The following is a 22617-nucleotide window of genomic DNA, read 5'->3' as shown; positions in this document are numbered from 1 at the left end:
TACACGGGCTGACGTAGATTATTTTTAGACAAAATTGTGTAAATTCTGCTTCTTTTTATATTATACATGGACTAATGTGAACACTCTTAGTTTACTAAGTTTAAAACTTGTCATCTTATTTTTAGTCTAGTAATTTTCATCATGTTGTTATTTTAGTCTTTCTATTCATTGTTGTTTAGAAAATATTGTCAACTAACTCTATTAAAACCTATTTAAGCCAATTTTTTTAAAAAAAATTAAAATTAAAATTTGTCTTAAAATCATTTTTTACTACTACAAACATGGAATGGGTAAAAAAGGCATTACCCACTATTCCTAAAATTTTGCCACATGATCTAGGGAATTAGGTTTTGTATACTAAATCCGATACTACATAAACGTGTTTAATGGTTACTTGTCTACATTGTGTCTTGATAAGTGCACTGAATCCGATACTACATGAACGTGTTTAATGGTTACTTGTCTGCATTGTGTCTTGATAAGTGCATTGAAACATTAGATGGAAGCTTTATCTTGATTGCACTATTTCACATTTGACATGTGGATAATATTTAGTGGTTGGTAAGGTGTATAGATATTTCTGTGTACACTGGATTGGGACACGGTTAGAAAACTAGCTAAGAGAAAAGAAAGGAGTCGGTGGTGGTTGGAGAGTAGGAAAGGACAAAGAGTGGGGGCTAAGGCTTACCCATCTTGCTACTTGACAGTGTGTATATATGTTTCTCATTAATTGGCTATCAATTTTATTCTTTTTTTTAATAATAAATACTGTATATTTATGTGGTGTGGGTCTTGTTTCAGTCAATAAAGTAGGTTTAAATGTCATGTTTAATTTAATAATCATTGATTATTTTTCACGGGTTCTTTGTGTATTTGATGACTAATATCTCGAGGATGGGGAATTTGTTCGCTGAAATAATAGAGTTCAGAGATAGACTAAACTAGTGATGACTGATGATGATGACTCTCTAGCTCTTTTGATTTTTGTTTGGCTTAGAAATAAAGAAGCTGTGAATGAGTGACGTAGACATATGGATTGAATAATTGAAAAATGGGAAGGAAACACGTAAACGTCGGTCCTATTAGTCACTACCTTACTTTTTTTTTTGCTGAATAGTCACTACCTTACTTAACCACCGCTTTAACTACCATTTCAAAACTCCTTTTTTTTTTTTCTTTTTTCTTTTTAATTTTATTTACAGAGTTTCAACACTTCCAATTCTGATAAATGTGTTCTTATCATCAAACTAAGATATCAAAACTTGTCTTTCTCTATTTGGTGAAATTCCGGTCTTTCTCTCTTTATAATTATGCTCTATATATCATTCATTATAGGTGTAATATAGTTGAAGTTCAATTATAGTTTCTTCTTTATGTTTTATTTTTATAGGACTTTACTGTATTAAATTTGGGTTACTGTGAGTGGCAACTTCCAAATGGAAGTTTCTTTATTTTTATTGTTATTATTTCTTGGCTATTAGCGTGGGGCATGCTACAGTTTTCCTTGTTGTATTGGCAAAACTTTTTTTTCTTTTTATTAAATAAAGATTTTTTTTTGACTGTTTTTATTTGTATACAGAGTATTAATAAACCTAGAATATGATTGACATTTAAATTATGCGTAGAGCAGTGGACGACCCATCAATTTATAATTTTTTTGAGAAGGCATCAATTTATAATTGATTAACTTGTAGATTCTTTTATTCTCAAGAAAAATAAAATAATAATAAAACTTTTGGATTCTTTATAAATGTCAAGACTACCTTTATTGTATTACTATTAATCTAATGTCAAGTAAAACAATGTTATTGATCGGTTTATAAACAACTGGGGTAATGAAACCCTTGTCAATAAGAGTAGGTACAAAGTGCATAAAAATTCTTTACTAAATACTATTGGAGAAGACCAGTTTTTCTTATCTGCACAATTGACAAAGAACATGATCTTCACCCTTTGAAATGTATTTACTTTATAGATTTAATTAAATATTACATATCTAAAGAATATTCAATATGAGAGGACACTCCATCTTATAGGTTTAATTTTAAATGATATGACACAATATAAATTATTAGATTCAAGAAATAAAATTTTACTTGTGAAATTGGTTTAAATTGAGAGGATCTTATTCCGTCATTCCAAATTGAGGGTGTAGTGACCTTTGACTAGTTTTAGCTTTTGATGATCATCTTGACCTCTTCCATCTCACCTCTTTCTACTCTGGAAGAAAAGTGAGTTTATTACTCTTTTAACATTTTATTATAGACGCAGAGTTACTTACCAAAAGAGATATATATATATATATATATATGGAGAGAGAGAGAGAGAGAGAGAGAGCCCACTTATGCTCTCTTGTAACATGGTCAGCAAGCAATATAGGAGCCACCCACTGAAATAATTTAGATCCTTCAATTATGGACCAACCACCGACTTTTTAGGTATATATGTATATAATATAGTATTTCATAAGCCACATAGTTTTGGTCACCTTGATCAAGATCAGAAAATTCCAAAATCATACAGCAATTAACAGATAACAGTTTACAAAGATTCTGCACAACACATACAATATTATACGGGCTGGCACAACAAAGCCAATTTGTATCTTAAGTCAAATGTGGGCATCCAAACCTTATCCCCAAAATGAGCTCTCTTTTTTTTTTTTTTTTTCTTTTCCACGGAACAATTTAAAATTGATTTGGAGCATATTGACCACACATTTAAAAAGTAATGCGCATGCTTTTCTTGAGGCCAATCCTACTAATGTCACACCACAAAAAGTTAGATTTAAGTTGAGTAGGTCACTACAACACTATAACCGAAGAATATAGGCACAAAATTTGATTGAGAATCTAATGTATCATCACTAAGATAATATTCCACGCTTGTGCTACTAATATCTCATCAGTACAAACAAAACTTTTTTGCCACTTCGTAGGGCAGTGATAGGTCAATGACCGAGTGGCCTAATTTTGATAAGAACAAGACTAGCGTTACAGACTTACAGTCACAATTGGCTTGCTCCACCAGGACAGAGCAATGTGCGTCATGCTAGTTTTTCTTCTTTGGTTTACATAAATGCCTCCAGCCAGCTCATCTAACCACGGGTGTCCTCGTTCATGCATTTGCGCAATTCATTTTCCACCAACCTGAGACCCTTATGACATGAGGTTAAAACTGAAGAAACAATTCTTCTTTGTTGATCTTTGAACTCCTCTGCCAGCCTTACATCCCAACTGGCGTTTTCTCTGCAAATATGAAGATTAAAAGTAAAACTACTATATCCGATAAAGAAAATTTTCTTCTGTTTTCAGTTCCAAATTATGTGTTCAATCCTTGATATTGACTTCTTTACCTGTCATTAAGATCTGTTTCACCAAGATTTTCCATCATGCCATCAAAGGTCGAGAGAAGGTCTCCAAGAACTTCCATTTCATTTTCCAAGTTAGATTGTAGCTATAAAAGAAAAGTATAAGAATCATATAAGAGCATTATGAAGAAAACTTCAAAGCATGAAATTAGTTAGTACTCAAGCCTACTCAAGTTAGAGGAAAAACACAATGCAACTCGAGGTCAAACTGAGAATTCTGAAGTACCAACCTTTGAATCAAATACTAAAAGATAAAAGCCAGATCAATTCACCAAACTAAAAAAATAAAGAAGGAAAATTACAAGGGACTTGGTCTGCAGCATAGGATTTTTAGCTCTCCGTAGATAGTCCAATAATGGCGGTGGCAAGCCATAATAAAAGATATTGTGGTTGTTTGAGAGCCACGTACCCCGCACCATGTGAGTGGTCCAGTCTAATCTGGGGTTACCCTCCATACAATCTTCCTGTTCAGCCTCAAACTCTGGGCTAGAACAAATATTTATGTATCATCCAACTGAGCACTTTGAAGAGTTCCAAAACAGAAACATTTTGACAGGAATTTGTCTTGTGAACAGTTAAAAACTTGGATAGATATCTATTGACATAATGGTAATAGTAAGAAAGTTACCCATTGGAATAACATCATATGGGTTGTCTCCTTGTGGTAAAAAGCCATAGAAAGTCAATAGATGAGAACTAGAGAAGTTCCCATAACTAAGAAAGCATTGTTCTCCTTCACTGCATGGTCTTGATAGACAGAATTTCAAGGAATTTGTTGCAGGATCTACTTTGCCATAGTGCCAAATGTGTGGGTATATCTGTAAAAGGGAACAAAATGTGAGCAAGAGCAAGAAATATACCTCACTGAGGTTCCAAAAATACATGGGAAAAAAAACTTTGTATTTGTCAATAAGACATTCTAACAGCAATCAAATGCTCTGTATAAGCCCCATCAAACTGGGTACAACAAGGCAGATAATGTCCGGACCAAAATTAGTCAACCATCTGAATTTTTTAAAAGTACAAGAATCATTCTGAGCAGAAGGTGTTATTATGAGTGATAGTGTTGACTGTAAGTAGCGAATGGGCTCAACTTTAATGACATCTCCTTCCCTTGTAAGATCAAGGTGGAGGATGAGTGATTGAGGTCATGGATTTACCAATGAAATAATAAATTTGACCAATGGGGAGCAATAAGCTGGTGAGCTTAGCTTAGGAAATGCTAAGAAGCACGAACGCAGACACAGACACAATGATACGCAATATTATCAGGATTGTGACATCTAGCAATCTTGGATCGTAAGATCCTACGATCCTAGACTGTAGAATCGATCCGGATCATACCAGGATCAGCTGTGAAGTAGAATTGATGTGGGACCGTGAGTTAGATCATGGGGCAATTTAGAATTGTTATCCCTCATCGATCCTATAAGATATCGCCACACATGCTTAAGCTGAGCTTTTTCTTGTTATTGGGGTCCCCATTTGAGAGAGGCAGAGAGCTGCTGCTTCCACAGTGCCACCTGCCATGCTGAGACGCCACGACATTGATAATCCAAAAAAAGAACTGATTCGATCCTTTTTTGGTTCATTCCCCAATCATTCTAGGTAAATTATTTTAGCTTTTAATTGTTATGAATTGCTATCTTGTTGTAATGGGTCTGACTTTGGCTCCAGAAATCTTAAATATAGCTTTGTTGAGTTCTTTTGCCTACTATACTTGATGAGTGACTTGAGACTATGTCGTTTTTGGTGAAGTTGGTCACTTGCCTATTAGGTTCTGTTTATGGTGTTTTTTTGGTGGTGAAAGGAGGGGCTATTGTATTTTTTTTTTAAAAACCTTATGTTAATTTCTTTATGTTTGCTTAAGGTTGGATGCGGAAAACTCGATGCTAACTCTTATCCATATGGCCATATGAGATCAATTGTGGAGAGCAATATACCCATAACTCCATTTGAGAATCACAAATAAGATTTATTATTTATATATATATAAATTTAAATAAAATAAAAAAAACACTAATCCAACTCTATGCCAATTCAGGCACATGGCAACTAAAATTTACCCATAAGAGAATAACAACTAATATGTATTTGTTTGTTAATCAATTTATTGTCAATCCTTCTTACTTGCTATTTTTTCCCCTTTTCTATATAATAAATTTTAAACTTGCTTTTCTCTTTCTCAATAGCAATACCTTAAGGTGATATAGGTATGTATTGCTGGTACTAGTATTGCTGGTTCTACTGCAAAGTGTAAGAAAAGAAATGCACTGGGCAGTAGGTTAGACCTAGGATGGGAATATGTAGTTGAAATAACAGTAAAGTAATTCAAAGAAGGTTAACTGTAGGTATTGTAGAGCTGCTAAGAGCCTTGTAGCTCAACGACATTGCTTGGCCTCCTTTATAAGGGGAACAAAAGATTAAATCTCCCCTCCTCCATTTGTTGTAACAATTGAAATACAACAACAGTAACAAAACCTTAGTTTGTAGGTCTATCTCTTCTAGGGGAATTTAGCAGCTTAAACATCATTTAGCTGGCTCTAGTTTAAATGTTTGAGCCATGTCAGAAAGTGCTTGAGTCAGGATTTTTTTTTTTTTTTTTGGAAAAAAAAAATCAGTAAGAATAATCCTTTAAGGAGAAGAAGATATTAATGCATGAAAAAGGAAAGGCATCATGGATACGTTTGTTATAAAAGCAACGCAAAGAATTATGAATAAACTATTTTTTATAAGAAAACAAAAGGAATGTGAATGAATTTGTCTACAGATAACTATTCTACACTAGTGTCATTCCCTTTAATTGTGTGAACAATCCTAAATTTGGGAAGATGGTTTACATGATTACAAGATTTAAAAATGGGCTTAAGCCACCTTCCTAGCATGAAATTAGGAAGAAATACCGGAAGAAGCACACGAATTTGACATAAGATATGCTAGAAGAATATATGGAAAAGAACTGAGTAAAATGTGATGTTCAATTGTGACAAATGGTTTGATGGATAGGAGAAGAGGGTCCGTATGCAATTTTTTAGTGAATTGTCCTCAAGGAACCTACCTTTTTTTTTTTTTTTTTTTTGGTATTTTTGTACATAGACACCTCTGAATTTTCTAAACAGCTGATTTTTATTTTTGTGTTATTTTTTGAGATGTTGGATAATGTTGTAGAGACGGTTGGAGAGAAAAAAGTTGTGCAAGTAATAACTGATAATGCTTCTAATTACAAAACATCTAGAGAAATGTTAATCGAAAAGAGAAAATTGTTATTCTGGACTCCTTGAACAACACATTGCCTAGATTTGATCCTTGAAGATTTTGAAAAAAGATTAAAAACTCATCAAGAAACAATTGCAAATACCAGTCACTTCCCCCTTTTTTTTTCTACCTTTTCTTGTCTTTGGCATTCTATCACTATTCATGATACTGTTCACATGCACTATTCAAGGATTGTGGGCTGATTTAACCCTAATTTCTCTCATCTTTCCAAACCTAAATAAAAAATTCTCCCTTCCCTACCAACTCTCCAATAATTCTTGACTACTAATCCTTTTTTTCTAACCCTAGATTCTCTAACATTATACCCATCATAAACACAAGTAGACAGATTCCCCAATATATACTATGTCATAGAACCATTAGTTAATTGGCTTACTTGGTGTTCAGAGTGTATCCAGATTTTCTTTTTTTGATAATTCAATAGTTGGGGGTGGGGGGATTTGAACCATGTATGTCTCCATTGGAAACACCAGGAAGGTGCCATTTGAGCTCCAATGCTCTTGACAATGTTTAGATTGTGTCCAGATTATGTTTAATCAATGCTTTCTGTGTTCAACTTCGTAATTTTATACATTTTATTTGAAGCCATGTCTGAGATTTCTCTGACAAGTGTCAAATACAGGAGATGGCACCTCTGTGAATTGTCTGTGCTTCACAAGCATAATATGGTATGCTTGGCATCCAACTTTGAGTACCTTAAGTTTTAGTTGAATTCAGTAGTATAGTCAACTATACTGAAATCTAAAGTTATATCTTAACCATGAAGAGAAAAAAAAAAAAAAAAAAAAAAAAAAAAAAAAAAAAAAAAAACATAGGAGCAAAATGAAAAAGAAAGGTGAACAAAAAGAATGGCATACCGAATGGTTTAGAAATCCAGCAATAGGAATTAAGCACGTCCTTAGCTTTCCATCAGGGAACATTACTTGCATACTATTTGAGTACCAGAGTTCACAAGCCCATAAGAATTGCTCCCAGGTGTATACCTCCCGTGGAAATATATCAGGATGATCATTACACAATGTGGGAAATAACGAATCATATTGAGTTTGTAAGTGCTGTGACAAAAAGAAAAAGGATGCATTGAATTTGAAAATAGTCCCACATTTAAGCAAGTGGGAAAGAGAAAAATAAAGTTCAACTGAACGCGAATAGAAACAATCTAAGTAATGCATAATAACAAAAAATGAAGGGAGCTAAAAGAGTGCAGGATAGGTGGGATTAAAGTTTAAGTGAAAGGAAGTAGAGCAAATCTTGATTGTGCTCAATCTTCCAATGATTTAGATTATAACTGTCCCTCTAATTGGCGAGGATGGAGTAGAGTAGCATGTTTATATATTTGATGGCATTTAAGAGGTTGTATAATAAATAGGGGAATTAGTACATGTGATCGGGTGGGATGGAGTTCCCTTATACATGTACCTTCTTAGTTATTGATTACTAAATCAATTATTTAAAAAGTGCAATCCCTAGTACACTGGATACATAGAAGAGAAAGCAGCCTACAAGAACGAAATCCGGATCAAGTTCTAGATCTATTTTCTATTGCTATCCCATCTTTTTAAATCCAAATCCATTCCAATGGGGACAGGGCAAGGTGGGGGGCCCACTTAAATAGGCCAAATTGCCATTTCCAGATGCTTGGCTCACATTAATATATCCTTTTTCACAACTCTTTTGTCCCTTGAAGTAATCAGAGCCTAAATATTTGAACAAATTAATCTAATAATAGTGTATTAGAAGGCCTGATAACCTGTTTTGCTTGCACTATCTCTTCCAACAGCATGGTTCCATCCAAAGCCATGATTGCCTCAATGCCAAAGCTCAACCCTGTCACATAGAATCATGAAAAAAAAAAAATCCTGTTAAACCAAAATGATCAGTGTTAGAACATTATTATTGGCAAATAATTCTTGCATACAAAATGCACATACATATCTATATGCTTTAACACCATTTTTTGTCGGATCATATACAAACAATATAAACTAGGGAAAAATAAATAAATAAATAAGACTGACATAATTGGACACCATTTTTTCCCCCAATTTGATCTATAGAATTCTATAACATCATCATTATATCATCACTTACTACTATGAAAAACAATGTAGTAATTAGTAACTATGAGTTTGCAAATTGAATGTCACGATGTTTGGACTAAAACCAACGTAAAATTCCATTCAAATGTCAGAGAGGGACCAAAAGGTAATACCATTTGGGATGTACCAACTCCTTATACTCTAAATCCTCCATAATTTTAACTAGCAGGAAACCAGGGTGATGCAGGAAGTGCAAAGAAATAGCATAAAGAATATTTATTTTAATTTACTCATAGAATTTTGGAGTCAATTGTATTTTTATTGCTAAATTGTATTTTTATTTTAGGTATTAGTAGTTAATTAGGGCACTCCCCTCTTAATTTCATAATTGTTTTGGTTCTTTTATTAAAATAAATTGTATTCTACTTTTTCTACATAAAGTATTTGATTGTTTCATAAGATATGCAAATTAGTGCAAACCCATAATGGGTGAAATAACCAAATGGTGCATGCCTTATATTTAACAGAAAAATTCCAAAAGCTAGGATGGTAGCAAAGCATATAATTGCAAAGGAATTATACACCCTATTTACCCATTTCTTCAGGCAACAACTGATGCTAAAAATCATCAAACAACTCCCTAGTTAAAATTTGGTAAAATTGTAGAACAAATGGGAATTAAAATAGCATTGACCTTCTTAAAGGTTAAGGTATATATAATTTCTCACTTCCATGCTCCAAAATTTTTATGATTCAGTCAATCTTTTTTGGGCAAAGGAGAGGATGTCTCGATCAGGGAGAGAAAATGGAGAAATCCCACGTGACCCAATATATATGACAAGTTGCACTATATGTCAACCCAAGATTGGTCATCCTCTCGAGGACTTTGAAAAGGTACTTTTGGAACACCAATAGGCATTAATTGAACAAAAAAGAATTAAGTACTATATCTTACATTGATGTGGAAGCGTAAAAACGGGTTTCTTGTCTTAATAAGATTAAAATTTTAAACTTTTCAGTGACTGAAACATTGCCGCATAGTTTTAATCTGAATCACTGAAAGTTAATATATTGACAGCGGCTTTGGGGAAAATCTTAACTACCGATAATTTGCCAAAGCGTAGAGTAGTTGGTGATGGATTGGTGTTGCATGTGTAAGAAGGATGGGGAGACTACTAATCATTTACTTTTACACTGCCCTGTAGCTAGATAGTTGTGAAATATGGTATTTCCATTATTTGGGTTATATTGGTGTTTTGGATACTCTAGCTAGCTGGTCGAGCAAGTTTAACAGACGTAAGCATGCAATTTGGAGTATGATCCCTCATTGCCTTATGTGGGGTATTTGGTGGGAGAGGAATGCTCGTAATTTTGAAGAAGTGAGAGATTGACAATAATTTGAGCTTTGGGTGTTTTTAACTTTAATTCTTCGGCTGATCTGCTTGATAGTTATACTTTCTATGCATTATAGTTTTGATGTTTTGCTGGTTCCTTAATCCTTAGTACACTGCCTGTGTGCTTTGGTTCCTTGTATGGTTTCTTTTTTCAATGAAGTTTCATTACTTATAAAAAAAAATAAAAAAAAGAGGTTAAAATATTGACCATGGCAGAAATGATTTTACTGAGAATAACTTTTTTTGATGAGTAATAAAATTTTATTTAAGCAAAAGAACTACCTCATGTACACAAGATATACACAAAATGTTATTAAAATTTTACTTAGAATGATGGTCAAATATTATGCATGCTTTAACTTGAAATTTTTTTAAAAAAATATGGGTAAATTTGGTATACATCTTAGGTCCAAATTTACCAGGACAAAAAAGAACAGAATGGAATAAAAAGTAAAAGAAACAAGTGCTTAGCTCAAAGTAAAATTGAAATTTCCACAAAAAAAAAAAAAAAAAAAAAAAAAAAAAGGAAAAAAGTCTCGATCAATCAATTGTTCAGAATGGTAAGTGATGGAACCCAGCTGAATGATTACTAACATGTTACATCCTTTCAAAGTTAGATATTAGAATATAATATTTTATTTCAAGTTCATACTTACTATCTTACCAGCAACATTTTTTGATAAGTACAATATCTTTTATTGCAAAAAGGCTACACCATGTAGAAAGGATCAGGAAAATTATCGAACTGTGTCAAACATATGATAATAAACAGGTCAGCAAAAAATTTTCAAACCCTAATGGATAATTTTTCAGCTTGCAAAGAAAGAGCATTCATTGACCATATAAAAGATTGCAAAATGTTCTAACCTAACATCAAGTTCTTGCTAATAGTTGAATCATTTAATCCTCAAAAGTAATAAGATGTCAAATTACAATAATGCTTCCTCATTATGTACACAAAATAACAGAGTAGATATCATTGACAAAGCAGGTGACAAAAAGTGAGAGTACCTGTATTGAATTCTTCTGGAAGGGTATTGAAGTAGATCTTGAATATTGAATTACAATCGTGCTTCTCCTTCATGCTCCACAACAATAACATTGTCTCAGAAGAGATGCCATCAATCTTTTCTAATATATGAAACTGCAATAAAAAGAAAAAATAGTAAGTCATATTGACCCACTTTACTTCCACATAGGCTGCGCAGATTCAAATTACTGATTATGTAAGAGTGCCGTCTCTAAATGTAATTGACCATCGGCATGAATGGAAAACAAAGCATCATGTGCAATTTTTATTGCAGGGCAAGATTTGAACCTATGATCCCCCCATTTTACACCCAAACATAAACCATGTACTCCACTATAGAGATTATCCAACTTGACAATGTAGAAACAGAAGCATAGAGATGAGAAGGGCCTAAAACACTGAAACGGCACCTTGTGCGAAGGTAAAGCAGCATTGGCATAGTACCTGATACCTGGTTCCAGAATCCATCTTAATGCTAATCTACTACCATTAACCATTGGCATAGACACCTTATAACCATGTCTCTCATGGGCACCTCAAACCGTGTCTTTGATGCACAGAGTGAACAGATTTTTTTATCCACACATGGTGACTGGTGAGGAATTACACTTAACCCTTCTCTTATATGTTATGTAAGTTTGTTTAACTGAATTAATAGTTTTCTGAATATTTCCTAGTGATCAGTTTAGTTGTTTACTTAGAAATGGCTTCCTTTTACCTCCACATAGCTCATTTTGTGAAACATAAACGACTGCAAGGAATTTTCTCTACATATTGCAGGGATAATTAGAAATTCATGTAGGCAAGAATACATTTTTCTTACTAATCATCACCCATCTATTGTTTTCTGTGTGACAAGTTTTTTAGATATGTGATCCATGTTCCCACACAAATGAAGATTCATTTCATTTAACTTCATTTCCTTGTCTCTCATAGAAGTTCAAACTCATAGTAGGAATCATTTATGGAAGTATGAAACGTACCATGTTGGATTCACGGATTAGCTCCTCAGAAATGACAGTAGATACAGGGATCTCCACAGCAATGTCTCCAACATTTAGATTTTCTCTTGCTATGGCTCCTCTACCAGCACCTTCGACATCTACATGATGAATGAAGCACAATACAATAAAGACTAGGTGTCCTTTTTTCTATACATAGCTTTGCAAAATTGTAAAGAAATAGTGTTCCAACCCTCCTGAGTTTCCAACTCCACCTCAAAGAAAAAGGAAAAATCCTCTGACACCAAGAAAGGGGGCAAAATTTTTACATGCCTTATAAGCAAGGAAAAAAAGAACAGCAGCAGTCATATTTGTGAAGACTTACAAGCTATCTGCAACCTTGTCCTTATGCCATTGTTTTCACCCCATTGCAACAAACATTCTTCTTTACCACAGCTGTGGTTTTCTAAAATTGTAGTCTTCACACTGTTTTTGTCCCCAAAGTCACGGATCATACCAATAATTGCTTCCCGAAGTTCTTGCAGGACATTCATTTGCATGCACATACCACTTGACAGTGAAATGTCAAGAAGCGAAAGGATTGAATTAAGAGCCTCTACCTCATTCCTGGGGCTGTAATATTCCACTGATGAACAAGCATCATCCTCCCCAAAATAGAGTTCTACCTGCATCCCAATGAACCCCTTATAATAAATATCATCATGAGTTAATCATCCATAAAATGCCAGGGATCAGGCTATCATGCTATTCATGCTCCACTTTTGAGTTTTGTGCCAAAACAAACCAGGAAAACACTGAAGCTACAACTTGCAAGAACCTAAAAGGGATCAAACCTACGTGGAAAAACTATTTTGTTTCCTATTGTTCATACAGGAAATTAGTCTATCTCTCTCATTTTCCTCCAAGCATGTCCCTACACTGAAATACCAAGTAGTTTAAAGAGAAGAATTGGAATTTTTACCTCATCTAATTGTATGATTCTTGCTATTTGAAGCATTACTTTCAAGGTGGTACTTATCCAATCAGGACCTGAAGAGCTCTTAAGATAAACCTGTTCCTTGGGGTTAAAACCGTTATTCTGAAGTAATTTCTGCCAACGAGATGTGAAAATAATAAGAATAATGGTAGCAACATAACAACTCAATTAAATTAGGAGAAATTAGGTTTCTTTACCAAAAACTAGATAGTATTAAAGCATAACTGTAATAAACTGAAAATACTAATGAAAATTTATGAACATAATTTTCATGCTAACAAAAATGGAACAATTATTGTCAGTATTTACAGTCACAATTTCTTTTGTATACATCTTAATTAAAAAGAATTTGACACAATCATATGTATAAAATTATAAATGTAAATATTTTTTAATTTAGTAGTTGGTATGCAACAGGAGTCCAGTATCAATCCCCTGCACTTCAGTGTATAGAATAGAGTAAACAATAAATAGTGACTTACTAAAGTTATATATATCCTTCAATTACATAATATTTCATCCTTACATTTCTGAACATTAACCAACTATTCAATAAAAATTTGTGAAGAATAAAAGAGAGCTCGAAGGCAATCAATTATGCCATTTCTTACCTTCTTTTTATCAAAATGCGGGTCATCTTCAGATAGCTCAAGAACTATTGCAAAGTTGTCATCAGTTTCTTTGGCTTTATCAGATGACGGTGGCTGCAATGAACAAATACATTATCAATACTAAGATTCTTACTCATTTGACAACATAAAAAATCAAGTCAACAATATTATGGAAATAGCAATAAAACAGTATAAGCTGTGATTGCAGGACATAGGTGGAATTCCCACAATCACAGAACATATGAGCGAATGCACTCACACAAAGAGAACAAATTTTAAAAACAGAAATTAGATTACTAGTAGTTTATATAACATGGCAGCATTCATATCATCTTTCATATGCTACTTTCTTTCTTCCATTCTGATAAATAATTAATTCTGAATTATTTTGCAAACAAGTATCACAAAAAGGAGTTTAAAGATGCAATGGAAACAATTACCTTATGGACCTATATATTAGCTTCAAATCTTGAATTTACAAAAATCACTTCAAACAAGAATCAAAACAAATGCGTGTGTATAATGTAGGAAACCTTTCTAAAGAATAGCCCTTTGGAGCATTTACCCCTGATGGGCTAAGCAGTTTAAGCTCATGCCCAGGAGCATATGCACATACACAGGCATAAAGAAGGTTCTTTCTCATACTTCTCTACTTCAGCACTCTCTTTTCTACATGTTGTCAAAAAGAAATTGATGCAATAAAAAGTGAGTGATATATATATATATATATATGAAATGTCAAAAAGAATGATCAAGTATAAATTCTTTAAACATAAATGTAATTTCTATCAAACCTAAAACGTAAAGAACTGTATCAAGATAAAATAAAGAATGGTCTGCTTGGTTGCTGGGAAAATTGTAGGGAAATTTGGAATCTTGGAAGAAATTCAAATAGAAAAAAATCTCAAATTTGAGTTGAAATAAGCATTTTCTTAGACTTTCCAACAGTTTCCCAGCAAATTAGAGTCCAAGAAAATGAAATTAAAAGCATAGAGTAGAAGAGAGTTTGAGCTTACGTTATCAATCTCCATTAAAGCCCGAGTTGAAGCAGAACCTAGAGAGAGAGAGAGAGAGAGAGTGTGTGTTTGGGCGGCAAGCTAGTGAAGTGAAGGAAGTGTTTGTTTAACTGATACCTGAGATTCTCAGTGTTCAGGGATTCGAAATGGGCCGGTTTGGGCTGGACTTGGATCACCACGGGTCAGCCCATTTTTTTTGGAGGAAGGAAAGAAAAATTAGAATTCAACTATTTCTAATTTCAAGCAAAGAAATCATTTATAAAAGCTTTGGAAGCATTGGGTCAGCCCAATTTCTTAAATTATCAAAGCCCCTTGTTCCCAATTCGGGCCAGATGAAAGCCTTTTAGAGGTTGAAGAAGGGAAAAAAAAAATTTGGGCTAATTGTGGATAACCATTCTAAAATGTCATAACCCGAATTCCATATATATAATTTTGATTTTATATGAAGTATGAACCCAAATCCATACCTTTAAAGGCTTTAAGACTTTAAAATACATGACCAAAAATATTGTACAATCTACATAAACCTATACATAGCATGGCTAAACCTTAAAAAAAAAAAACAAGGCAAAAAGTACTTCCATTGTGATGCCTCAACTGCACAAATTCAAACCTTAATAATTCCAATTAGTAGATAACATAACAGAAATATATGATGATGAAGGGTCCTCCAATGTACAAGAAATTCCTAAGGATTTCTTAAGGGATTGATCCCCATCTCTTCCATGACCAACGAATAAACAAGGGATTGATATCATTTACAAATTACTTTATGATGTTATAAAATATATTGTGAGGGTGCCAATGCACACTGTGCAAATTCAAGTTGGTATCAACTTAGATTAAGTTCTAGATGATGGTTTTCTTTTATCTGGGACAAAAAGTAAAATGAATAATATAATAATTGTAATGCCTTCATTTTTATAAGGTATCATTTTAAATAGCTCAATAAAAAATATTATTGTTTTTCTATATAAAATGGATTGATGTAGAAAGATATATAATAATAATTGTGATGTATTCACTTTAATAAGGTTTCATTTTAACTAATTTATTTAATCTCTTTTTTTGTGATATATAAAATAAAATAAATAGAGAAATTATTTAAAATCAATAATTATTAATTTTTTTAATAAATGGATGGATAAAAAATAAAATAATAAAGTAAGAGTGATGTGTTAGCTTTTATAAAATGTCATATTTACTATTAATTTAATTGATAATTTTTTTTTCTTATATAACAATAGAAAACATTACTTCTTATATACTATTGAAAAAATTAGTTTTGTTTTTTTTTGGCTAAAACAATCGGTTCTTATTTAATAGAGGCATCTATGTAATACTTAAAAATTAAAGCGAAGCATATTGGTCCATTTCGGTTCATTTGGTCAACCTCGATCTACTTCAGTCCATTTCGGTCATTTTAGTCCATTTCGGTCCACTTCTGTCCATTTCGATCCCATTCAGTCCATAATTTCACTTAGGCCAGTTCGGTCCATTTCGGTCCATTCAGTTCATTTTGGTACATCCATCCACTTTAATGCTTTGGGATGAGAAGTTTGTGTAGAATTGTAAGGAGTATTATAAATAAATTTCAACTACACATTACTTTATTTATAAAATATCTCTCGCCTTATATAATAATTGAATATAAAATGCAGTATGTTTCCTTGAAAAAAAAACTTACAAAATTTAAAACACTTTCAACTAAAAAATATAGATAGCTTAATTTAGAAAATTTAATATATTTATATCAACTATACATTGTTAGAAATTAATCATATCATTTTAAAAATAACTTAAGACTAACACATATAAATCACATCTACTATTTCCATTTTTTACTTAATAAAAAAAAAATCATCAAATTTTTCCGCTAGTGATAGTAAATTTGAATAATCTATATTTTTCATCTTCCTATTTTTCTTCCTAATTAAACAAAAATAAAAAAAGTTATACTTATTATATTCTTCCAGTTGACTATCTTCTATAGCAAACACAAATGGTAAAAAAGAAAACCAAAATCTTTTTATTCTACAATTTTGTATCCCACTACGAAAATTATGAGTTTTGGTGTGAAGATGGAGGTTTTGGCCATTTTAAGGACCTGGGTGGACTGAGAAATAAAAGGCTAAAGAATAGAAAACAAATTAGGCTGGATTTGAGCTATGAGTCTATGGTCACTCTTTGTATTTTTTCGGTGAATTCGAAAGGTGATTTCGCCTAGGGGGATCATTGTCAACTCCTATCAGCGTTTGTTTTGATAGGAAGTGTAGAAAATCAAAATCGATCTTTTTCCAGAGAGCCCGATCAGTTACTGCTCTAGAGTCTAGAGTGCTCAACTCAAAATCGATCTTTTAATTTCAAGCATGAATAAACTAGTACTCTAGGAACTAGGGTTCGGATACTTGGAGTACTGAAGTAGGGGGAGTCTACCTTTTTTTCAAGATTCTTGAAAACTGAAACTACTTAAGGATCCAGGAGCTCATGATCATGCTAGTCTTAAAAGTCTAACCCTAAAGATCATGCGCTAATGTGCTAAAAGGGACTGCTAGATAATCCAACTAATGAAAAATTGGTGGGGAAAACAAGAGGAAAAAGGAAATTTTATAGATATAATAGAATTTTAATCTCTGACATTAATTATAAGATGATTGTTTTTTATTAGGTTAAAACATGAATTGATTTTTGGTATAGACAGTGTTTGAACTTTAGAATTTTTATTCAACAATAAGAAATTTTAGTAGTTAAATTAATTGGAATCTATAAAAAAAATAAGTTCTTTAAGAGGCCACATTACAAAAGAATGGAAATTTAAAGTTAAAAAAAAATCCTAGAGTTTGTTATCCATAAATTAAACCCTGATTTAAAAAAAAAAAATCATTTTTTGTCATTTTAAAACCTAAATCTTATAACTCATAAGAATTTAAATATTTCATTTATATTTGTTAAAAACTGCTAATGGAGCAATCTATATGTTGTAATGGAAATTTTCCATTAGCAGATATTACATTAAAACGATACCATTTGCTGTGAATGGTTGTTTTCTTTTCCACACTAGAGAGAGAAAAATGGTTTTTAGTAGATATATAGACATGATATTTAACTTGTTATGATTTATAAACTCAAGGTTTAAAATGAAAATAAATAATTAAAAAGAACCAAATTTTAGGAATTTCACCACGAATGTTTTATAATAATATACCAACTCAATGGCGTATCCAAAACAACATAACAATAGCATTTTGCTTTTGTATGCAAGAATTGCTTTTTCTTTTTTTAGTGATAGTTTACCAAAATACTAATTAGTTTTTTGTGTAGACGAGAATTAAATCTCAGATTTTTTATTTAGCAACATAAGACTTTACCAGTTGAGCTAACATAAACCCCTACAAAAATTGTTATTTTGATTGAATTGCTTTACCATGATTTTTTACAGTATCAATTTATATGATAAAGTGCATCACTTTAAGAAGGTTCATACGTAAGGCATATCCGATAAGAGACTAGTTAATCCATAAACGATAATTATGCTTAAGATTTAGTAAAATATATATATAAATTGATTATTCCTACTTTGCAACACAAGTACTTCCTAATAACAAAAATTATTGCTAAAACATACAGAGTTCCCACAACTTGGGAGTTTTTGGAACTTTATTTTTTAAAATTTGGAGAAAACAAAAGAGAATATACATAATACAGATGCTTCAAGATATGCTTGCAATTATGGCTCATCCATTTGCTGATTGGACAAAAGAATCCAATCTTTGACAGCTTGATCAAATTCATAGCCATCGCTCGTTGTATTCAATGCATTGCACCTTGTCGGTCTTCAGATACTTGGGCCTTTTTTGACGATGAGAAAAGTAGTGGTCAACCTTTGTTATAGCACGTTAGTATCAGATTCTTGTTTTTTTGGGTAATTGAATGAGCAAACATATTGTAGAGAAGGCATGCCCTTTGGATCTCAATCCTGCTGAAGACTTGAAAACGAATTATACTTTTATTCGATTTTTGTTTTTGATAATTTGATTATTACAAGAAGTGAGGGAGGGAAATCAGGCTTATGATTTTATAAAAAAGACCAAATAATGTCATTGAGTTACAATACTTTAGTCCTTGAACACAATCCCATAGAAAAGAAAAAAGAAAAAAGAGTCCTTGAACACAAAATACACTCATAACATTACGGAATTTAAAACAACATGGTACTAGATGCAGATTTAAATTTGCAATATTTAATATTAATTATGAAATTAACCATGAAATAGATCCATTTATATATGACAGTTTTGACCCTGTGTTCTAATTACTCTAATACCAATTGAAAATTTTATTTTTGACGCCAAACAATTTATGCTGTGGAACAAAAAGATTAATTCAAAAAGTTTATACATACACCAGACCTTAAAGCAATAAAATAAAAAGCAATAAAACACAAGACACAGAATTTGGCAACAAAGTGAAAAACAAAATCAATCAATCAATCAATCGAAAAACCACTCTAGAGACACAAAAAATCACGTAGAAAATTCACTTAGTAAAAACACTTGCAATAATCTTCTTGCAAGACCCTTTAACAAGCTAGACTTTTTATTGTAACCTTTGCAAACATTCCATTTGCTTTCCTACCACAATAGCTCAAAACCAATGAAATCTTCCTAAGCAAACTTCTTACACAATCTCATCGTTTGCTTAAACTAGAACCTTAGGCACTCCAAGGAATCTCCTTAAAGATTCAATGGTAATAAAACTCTCTGTAAAATAACTATGTGATTTCAAACTCTTAAGACACTGTTTTTTTTTTTTTTGGAATCACTGTGTGGGTCAAGAAGAAGGTTTTTATAAAGTAAAAAGAGAAAAGGTTTGAGATTTTCTTTCTAAGTAGCATAGTGTAACCATTTTTTCTCTATTGAAAAATTATGCAAAAGTAAGGTTTACATAAGTGTACAAATAGACCACCGTACACCTTTGGTGCAATAGTCACTCATAGATATACGTGCTTGTTGGGTCTAGGGGGCAAGGGTTGGGTTTCAAGTTTTCAGGAGGAAATTTCACACACATATACACATAAATTAGACTAGAGTAGAATTTCTATTTTGTATAAAATAAATAAATAAATAAAAGTGTACAAATTGAGTTCTAAACGACAAACAAAAATCTAGTCAAAGAGGGAATTGAAAAACAAATTTTTGCGATCTCGCTTGAGAAAGCCTTGAGTGAGATTTTCCTTCTGTTGAGTGAGCTTCTTCAGTAAGCACTTCTTTGAAAATCTTCTAAGCAGATTTTACCAAACTATTACATTGAATGCAATACATCAACACTTGGAAATTCCATTATAAACAAGGTCATGGAATAGGCCTACAAAAATCCTAACAATTTCTCATGGAGATTTAAAAAAAAAAAAAAAAATACCAGTTCATCCCTTTAAAAAGATGAAGATGTTTAATTCAAGAAATTAGAGGGAAATTGTTACAAATTCTTGATTAGGCCCATCGTCCTGCCTGAATTTGAGACAGTTTGTTTTGAAAGTAACCTAAACTTGTCCAAGATAATAAACCTTATAGTTCTGTATAATTGCATACCATATAATCATATTAGAACTTAATGCAGAAGAATCATACTATAACCTTTTTTTTTTATAGGAATCATACTATAACCTTTTATTGTTCATATTAATCATTTTAAAATTTGAACTAGCATAAACTTGTTGGAGGGCTTCTCCTAGATTTCATATCATTTGCTTTCCAATAATTTCTTCACTAATAATAATAAGAGCAAACAGGGCCTCAATCTGTGTGTTTTCAATAGGTAAAAGATGGAATAAAAGATTGGATTCTTATTTGGAAATTTTCTGCAAAGAAAGGTGACAATTTTTCCTAGCTTGCTTATCAAAGGATTTATATTTTAGTATCAATAAACTTTAGACCATCAAATGCACCTGAAATTGCCGGCAATTATGGATTTACCAACTGGTCCAAGATCCCCAGGACCTTAAGTATGAAACAACTGCAAGTAAGCCACACCATTGAAATTATTCTCTCTTTAAATTGGTATTACGACAATGAGCACCATTGGACTTCTTGTTGGAAGAGCATGCCAAAATTTTGCTATATGTTGTTTGTGGGACATGTGACATGCCTTAGTGGGGAACCGTAGGAATAAAAATCTTTTTTATTGATCTTGAAGCAAGATTGCAAAGGAATTGCATTGTTTGTTGCTTAGTATGGATTGTGATGTGTGGGATTGGATTCAATGGATTGTACCTCTCGGAATAGAGAGGTTCTATCTTTCTCTGCATATTATGGGTATTTCTACTAGGACTAAAAACCATTGATTCAAAAAAAAAAAAAAAAAAAGGAAAATACTTTGCTCAAGGTATAGCGAAAGGAATGAGATTTTTGTACTTGTACACTGGATATAAGCCGTGTCCTATGCCAAAAGCATATGGATTTGCATATTTATCTATTTGGCTTTTGCTTTTTCTCACGAATTTTTGAGTTCACTACCACCTAATTGGAGTGGAGCAACTCCTAGTTAAGACCCATTTGTGTGGTTCTGTGTATATGTCTAATCTATTAAGTTAAGACCCTTTGGTGTGGTTGTGTGTACGTGTGTCTAATCTATCGTGTGTCTAATCTATCGATAAGATATGAATAGAGACCCATTCCAATGTCAACTATTACCCAAGGCCACTTTTAACAATGCATGGTGATTTTTACTATTGAGTGACAAATTGTCTCCAACCAGGTCTTCAATGCTATGATGGTAAAAATATTCTTCTGTAGCAAGATGAGTGGCAAGCCTATTTTACATGCTCCTAATGATAAAGCCATCTTCCTAGCGCACCTATTTGGATGGTCACCAAGTCATTTTTACTCTGAGTGACAAATCATCCTTTGCGAAAGTGTTGTGTTGGGGAGGATTGCCTAGTTTGGCATTTCCCACAAAGGGCAGAGGCTTTATCATGACTGAGGGCAACGGCTTCTCATTTTTTTCTCACGCAACTAAGAACTCCAACATGGTGGCAATGGAATTGGTTATGGCAATCAACCCAACTTGTCTCTTTTTTTTTTTTTTTTTTTCTTTTTCATTGGAAATGCACACATAACTGACTCCCTTCCCACACCAGCCTTTATCATAATAGAGTCGGGCATCGGAGCATGGCCTAGGCTACCCCGGCCCTGATGTGGTGAACCAGAGACCCTTATACAATTACACCTGTTACCGTGTTTTTTTTTTTTTTTTTTTTTTGAGAAACACACGCACTCATATATAGGGAAAGAGAGATGAGATGATAGAAGTGGAAGTTATGATAAAAATGGAAATTGTGTATACTAATTACAACCGTGTTACGACATTATTTTTGTACCTGACATATTTAATGTCACATCTTACCACTACATATAACTCGTTCTTTTGTGGTTGTCGGTAAGATATTACTTTTAAACTCTCAACATAGCTCAATCTTTTACTTTTTGCAATTTCTAAGATGCTTCTTATCTTTTTATAAGTAGTTTGCGTGTCAAAATTTGATTTTATAACTGAACTCTTAAGGCAATGTGAAATCGAATATGAGCATTCAAGAGGTTGTCTTGTTTGGTACACCTATTCAAATACAAGTTTTCAGTTTTTAAACAATATTATACGTATTTTCACACATTTTTAACAATTTGAACTTGCATAAAAAAATCCACCATTATGCAGATTCTTCAGATATGGCATATAATTAAAGTCAATAGCGTCTTAGACAGACAAAAAAAAAAAAAAAAAAAAAAAAAAAAAAAAAAAAAAAAACCAAACAGACAAACAAACAACGGGGACTTCTTACTTTTCAAAGTTTTTTTTCCCTCTTTTAGATGACATTTTGTTATTATTAGTGTTAATGATAAATATACATAAAAATAATTTTTCACAAATCACATTTAATTGGAAAAAGT

General features: G+C 32.5%; 1 protein-coding gene across 3 annotated transcripts; it reads right to left on the bottom strand.

Moving 5' to 3' along the window:
* Positions 1–2719: 2719 nt before the first annotated feature.
* Positions 2720–14828, bottom strand: LOC126715809 (uncharacterized). Of its 3 annotated transcripts, XM_050416603.1 has the most exons (12): positions 14675–14828; positions 13659–13751; positions 13033–13161; positions 12436–12736; positions 12093–12211; positions 11091–11223; positions 8397–8473; positions 7504–7701; positions 3999–4188; positions 3673–3851; positions 3356–3456; positions 2720–3248 (listed from the first exon to the last, which is right to left on the bottom strand). In XM_050416603.1, exons 1-12 carry the CDS (start codon positions 14687–14689, stop codon positions 3098–3100), a joined length of 1686 nt encoding a protein of 561 aa, XP_050272560.1. In that variant the 5' UTR covers positions 14690–14828; the 3' UTR covers positions 2720–3097. The 3 variants fall into 3 exon arrangements, with proteins under 3 accessions (XP_050272560.1, XP_050272562.1, XP_050272563.1); XM_050416605.1 differs by lacking the exon at positions 7504–7701; XM_050416606.1 differs by lacking the exon at positions 2720–3248 and having other exon boundaries at positions 3601–3851.
* Between the last annotated feature and the right edge of the window lie 7789 nt (positions 14829–22617).

The sequence above is a fragment of the Quercus robur genome, chromosome 2, assembly GCF_932294415.1.
Source record: "Quercus robur chromosome 2, dhQueRobu3.1, whole genome shotgun sequence".
Taxonomy (NCBI): domain Eukaryota; kingdom Viridiplantae; phylum Streptophyta; class Magnoliopsida; order Fagales; family Fagaceae; genus Quercus; species Quercus robur.
Note: the sequence above shows the minus strand (reverse complement) of the source record. Positions and strands in the feature narration are given on the sequence as shown.